The 5,129-nt window shown below is 32.4% G+C and overlaps 1 protein-coding gene across 7 annotated transcripts; it reads right to left on the bottom strand.

Annotated features, from left to right (window-relative positions):
- Positions 1–499: 499 nt before the first annotated feature.
- Positions 500–5,129, bottom strand: LOC124885238. 7 transcript variants are annotated; one of them, XR_007049402.1, is made up of 3 exons: positions 4,302–4,844; positions 3,964–4,096; positions 500–3,732 (listed from the first exon to the last, which is right to left on the bottom strand). XR_007049402.1 is itself a non-coding variant. In XM_047402682.1 (3 exons), exons 1-3 carry the CDS (start codon positions 4,390–4,392, stop codon positions 3,613–3,615), a joined length of 372 nt encoding a protein of 123 aa, XP_047258638.1. In that variant the 5' UTR covers positions 4,393–4,849; the 3' UTR covers positions 500–3,612. The 7 variants fall into 7 exon arrangements, 2 of the variants coding, with proteins under 2 accessions (XP_047258638.1, XP_047258639.1); XR_007049403.1 differs by having other exon boundaries at positions 500–3,760; positions 3,964–4,068; positions 4,302–4,842; XR_007049401.1 differs by having other exon boundaries at positions 500–771; positions 3,964–4,068; positions 4,302–4,839.

The raw sequence follows: 5,129 nt of genomic DNA, 5'->3' as shown, positions 1-5,129 counted from the left end.
AAAGAAACGTTATGTATGTATGGTTGTAAAGCCTGTAAAGAAAGTTGGTGTAGCAATAACAATAATGCACTATATTGATTTAATATTAAAATGAACAATAATGCACTTATATTGATTTAACATTAAAATGACCTATCAATCCTCCACTTATTTTAATATTAACAAGAGAGTCCAATAGTAGAAGGAAGACTACTATGTATAATAAAGGTGTGTTCTGAATTGAACCTTCACTTAGTAAAACAGTAATTTTTACTCCAGAGTCGTAGTGGTCTCAGACTTGAACTATGACAGCTTTGGGGAAATAAAAAGTTACTGCTTACACATAATAGTCAAGGTGTTGAAATGAGCTTTTTAGCCAGCACGTTACGGCCTTGTGCTATCCCGATTTTAATGAGTGTCTTTAGAGAATGAACCTAATTCTCAATAGGAAGCAGCCTACCTCCACACTCACATAGGTGAAATCCGCCGAGAGTGCTCATGTAATTTAGCACCCCACTCATAAGAGATACAGATATTCATTAAGAGTTTAATAAACTCAACCTCACAATCATTACAGGCAAATGTACTTACATCATAGGGAGGGATAAATTAATAGTGCATTTTTCATAACAAGTCATCAGGTGATTCATTTTTCCCATTGAACCTGGTTATATGATCTCTAGTCCCCAGGTTGGGTTTCCTCACATATGACTGATGATTTAATAGGCTTCAATTTCATCCCCCTCGATGTACTCCAGACCTTTTCTCTTGCTAAGGCCTTAGTCAACGGATCTGCAAGATTATCACAAGATTTGACATAATCAACATTAATGGTATCATTTGTCAAATATAATCTCACATTACTGTATTTTCTCCGTATAGGTCTGGATTTACCGTTATAATAACGGTTTTAAACTCTACCAATTGCAGCGGTATTATCACAATGAATTAATATAGGAGGAATTGTTTTTTCAAAATAAGGTATTTGAAATAACAAATATCCCAACCAATTCGCTTCCTCACTAGTTGAAGCTAAAGCAATTAGTTCAACCTCCATGGTAGAGTTAGCAATAATTGTTTGCTTTTTAGACTTCCAACAAATAGCACCACCACCCAAAGTAAAAACATAATCAGTCGTGGATAAGGAATCACCTGATAAAGTATTCCAATCCGCATCACAATAGCCTTCAAGTACAGCAGGATATTTTGTATAGAACAAATCATAATTTTTTATTCCAATTAAATATCTCATTACTCTGTTTATAGCATGCCAATGTTCATTAATTACCTGGCTTGCTAATAAACCTGCTAAGTACTCCTACTGCATATGCAATATCAGGCCTAGTGCAATCAGTCACATATCTCAAACTTTCAATTATGCTAGCATGTTCCTTTTGATTTATTACTTTTGTTTCACTCTCGACAGGAAACAGGTGAACACTAGAATCAAATGGAGTTACAACATGCTTCCAATCAAGGAAATTATATTTTTTCAATATTTTCTCAACATACTGTGACTGGTCAAGGAAAATTCCATCACATGTTCTAGTAATTTTTATTCCTAGAATAAAATTTACCTCACCAAGATCTTTCATTTTAAAATGGCTTCTAAGAATATTTTTAGTCTCATCAATAATATTCATGTTAGAGCCAAAGATCAATAAATCATCAACATATAGGTAAATAATAACATATGAATTATTCCAAGACTTATGATATATGCGCTTATCACACTCATTTGTTTTAAACTCATTTTCAATCATGCAGGAATCAAACTTTTCATGCCATTGTTTCGGTGTCTGTTTCAAGCCATATAGGAATTTATTAAGTTTACATACTTTGCTTTCTTGGTCAGCCACAACAAAATCTTCGGGTTGTTCCATGTAAATCTCTTCATTTAGGTCTCCGTTTTAAAAAAGCATTTTTTACATTCATTTGATGAACTTGTAAATCAAAAATTACCGCAATAGCAATTAAAAGTCTAATGGATGTAATTCTCATTACTGGTGAAAAAGTATCAAAAAATTCTAGGCCTTCTAGTTGTTTAAAACCTTTTTCCACAAGCCTAGCTTTATATTTTTCAACAGATTCATCTGATTTTAATTTTTTACGTAAGACCCATTTACATCCAATTGTTTTACAACCCGGTGGTTAATCAACTAACTTTCAAGTTTTATTAGAAATTAGCGATTCCATTTCATCATTTACAGACACTTTCCAAAAAATAGCATCATGTGATGACAAAGCTTCTTTTAAAGTGAGTGGGTCATCTCCAACGTTAAAAACATAATAATCAGGACCAAAGTTTTTTCTACTCTAGCTCGTTTACTTCTTCTTAACTCAAAATCATCAGTTTCATTATTATTTAAAGTAGAAGTAGAAGAACTAGGTAGTGATAAGATATTTTCTTTAGTCCCATGACCCCCACTATTTTTAGAATCAAAAGGAAATTTATCTTCATGAAAAATAGCATCACCTGATTCTATTATCACACTATCTTCAAGATTAAAAAATCTATAGGCTGTACTATTAGAAGCATAACCAAGAAAAGCACAAGCAGTAACTTTCTTACCCAACTTACAGATTTTAGGATCCATTAACCTCACATAGGCTAAACAACCCCAAACTCTTAGATATCCCAAATTTGGCTTATGACCTTTTCATAATTCAAAAGGCGTTAATTTCATCTTTATATTAGGCACACGATTCAACACATAACAAGCAGTCAAAAGAGCTTCACCCAAAAAATTTAACGGTGCACAAGACTCAATTAATATGGCATTAGTTAACTCAACCAAAGTTCTATTCTTCCTTTCTGCTACACCGTTAGATGCCAGAGAATAAGGAGGAGTAGTTTCATGAATTATACCCAATGATCTTACATAAGAATTGAACTCAAGTGACTCATATTCACGGCTTCTATCACTTCTTATTCTTTTTTTTTTTATTAAACTGATTTTCAACTTCATGGAGGAAAGTTTTAAAATTCTCAAAAGCATCACTTTTATTTTTCATTAAGTAAACATATGTAAACTTAGAAAAATCATCAATAAAAGTGATAAAATATATATTTCCTCCACGAGTTAAAATTTCACTAAGTTCACAAATATCACTATGAACTAATTCTAATAAATTAGTTTTTCTTTCAACATAGAAGTGAGGCCTTTTTGTGATTTTAGCTTAACTACAAGCTTCACATTTTTCAAAATTCTTTTTGATTATTGGAATTAATCCTAAAATACTCATGATTCCCACATATCGTTCATTTATATGACACAAACGAGCATGCCAAAAATTAGTAGAAGAAAGCATGTAAACAGAAGTAGATACTTTATTCATTTCAACATTCAATTTGAACATACCATCACATGCATATCCTTTTCCCACAAAAATATTATTTTTCACAATTAAATACTGATCAGATTCAATAATCTGTTTGAAGCCCGCTTTATTAAGAAGAAAACTCGACATTAAATTTTTTCTCATGAAAGGAGTATATAGCACATCCTTTAAGATTAATACTCTTCCAGAATTAAATCCCAATTCGACATCCCCCACTCCAAGTACTTGACTTGTGTGTGAATCTCCAAGCATGACGATTTTGGGCTCCTCAAAATTTTTATAATGTTTAAATCAGTCTTTGTCATAACAGACATGACGGTTTGCACCAGAGTCAGCCCACCATCCATCAACATTCACCACCATGTTTATGTCTGTTATTACTGTCATAAATGGTTCTTCGGTAACGTTTTCCTGAGATGTAGGCTCACGTTTTTGAAACCTGTAAATTCGAGCAATATGTCCACTCTTGCCACAGAAAAAACATGGTCTTTTTTGTTGTATATGTTGATTTTTTGCTTGGTTATTCTCACCATAATAATTCTTGGGATATCTACCATTATTTTTCTTGAATATTTTCTTCTTAGGCTTCAAAATAGTATTTTTTTTATTTTCAAGGGTAGCATTATATGAAGATAAATTTACCTTCGGTGTGATGTTCTCTTCTGATTGCATAAGTGTATCTTGGCCTCTAGCCGCATGTTTTTTCGCTTCCACCTCCTCAGTGTCATACTTACTTTGCAAGACTTTCTAAATTTTCTTTGCATTAGAGTAAGTTCTATCATAATAATCATAAAAATTATCAAATAGACAATTAAGTGAAAAATAACGACACTTGTAGGAGTCACAACTGTATTTTTCAACTTTCTCTTCAAGAGAGATAAGTTCGTCGTCAGTCATGGAAGAGTTATCTACTTTATTTGGGTTTTTCTCAGTTAACACATAAAAAACATTGAGAAGACTAGAGTAGAAAAACACTTTACCCTTCCACCTCTTGAAGTGAGTACCGTTGAACCGGAATGGCTTGTTGAGATCTCCCATCTTGACATCCGCGAAATTTTCAGTTGTTGCCATCTATGAATCTCCTTAAAATTGTTGGTGAAAATCTCAATAAATTGCAATGATATTACAACTGATTTACAACTGAAAATTACAAATGAATAAAGAAAATTATATTTCTTCTTCTATGGCTGAGGCGCGGATATCTCGCTTTCTTTAAGGAGATTCAAGCTCACTGCGGTAATTATTTCTCCGATCCAGCAGTAATACTCATTGGCCTGTCCCCTCCAGAATACAACAGTCTACACAATATAACTCAATACTCTGGACTAGAATTGAGTTCAAAACTCCACACAAATAAGCACCTCCCTTCAACTATTAAACTCTCTTTTATAATATATGAACTCTCCGTATATCTTCTTCTCCCTCTTCCCTGTATGTTAGCCGTGCATATGGTCTTCTTATATAGAAGAGCATTCACCAAAAATGAATGAAAGCTTTCATAAAATACCGTAGACAAAACTTAGTGCATTATTTCTTTTTTAAAGTTGAATAAAGTTAAAAGGAATATTTGAAAGAAAAGTTATGTATGTATGGCTGTAAAGCCTGTAAAGAAAGTTGGTGCAGCAATAACAATAATGCACTATATTGATTTACTATTAAAATGAACAATAATGCACTTATATTGATTTAATATTAAAATGACCCATCACCTTATGTACTAGCTCTTAGTTTTTTCTTCTCAAAGTAGACTTCTAACTCCATTAAAACTTTAAAAAAAAAAAAAAAAAAAACATTAAAACTTTCGTCTT

Source organism: Capsicum annuum, unplaced genomic scaffold (genome assembly GCF_002878395.1).
Source record: "Capsicum annuum cultivar UCD-10X-F1 unplaced genomic scaffold, UCD10Xv1.1 ctg2607, whole genome shotgun sequence".
Taxonomy (NCBI): domain Eukaryota; kingdom Viridiplantae; phylum Streptophyta; class Magnoliopsida; order Solanales; family Solanaceae; genus Capsicum; species Capsicum annuum.
Note: the sequence above shows the minus strand (reverse complement) of the source record. Positions and strands in the feature narration are given on the sequence as shown.

Bases quoted from the DNA above. Each gene is read 5' to 3' on its own strand.
- LOC124885238 (XM_047402682.1), bottom strand. From the start codon at position 4,392: ATGGCAACAACTGAAAATTTCGCGGATGTCAAGATGGGAGATCTCAAC. The intron at 4,097-4,301 runs GTAAAGTGTTTT...TTATTATGATAG, and splicing joins TCACTTCAAGAGGTGGAAGG to AACTTACTCTAATGCAAAGA. The intron at 3,761-3,963 runs GTAAATTTATCT...TCGAATTTACAG, and splicing joins AAGAGAACATCACACCGAAG to GTTTCAAAAACGTGAGCCTA.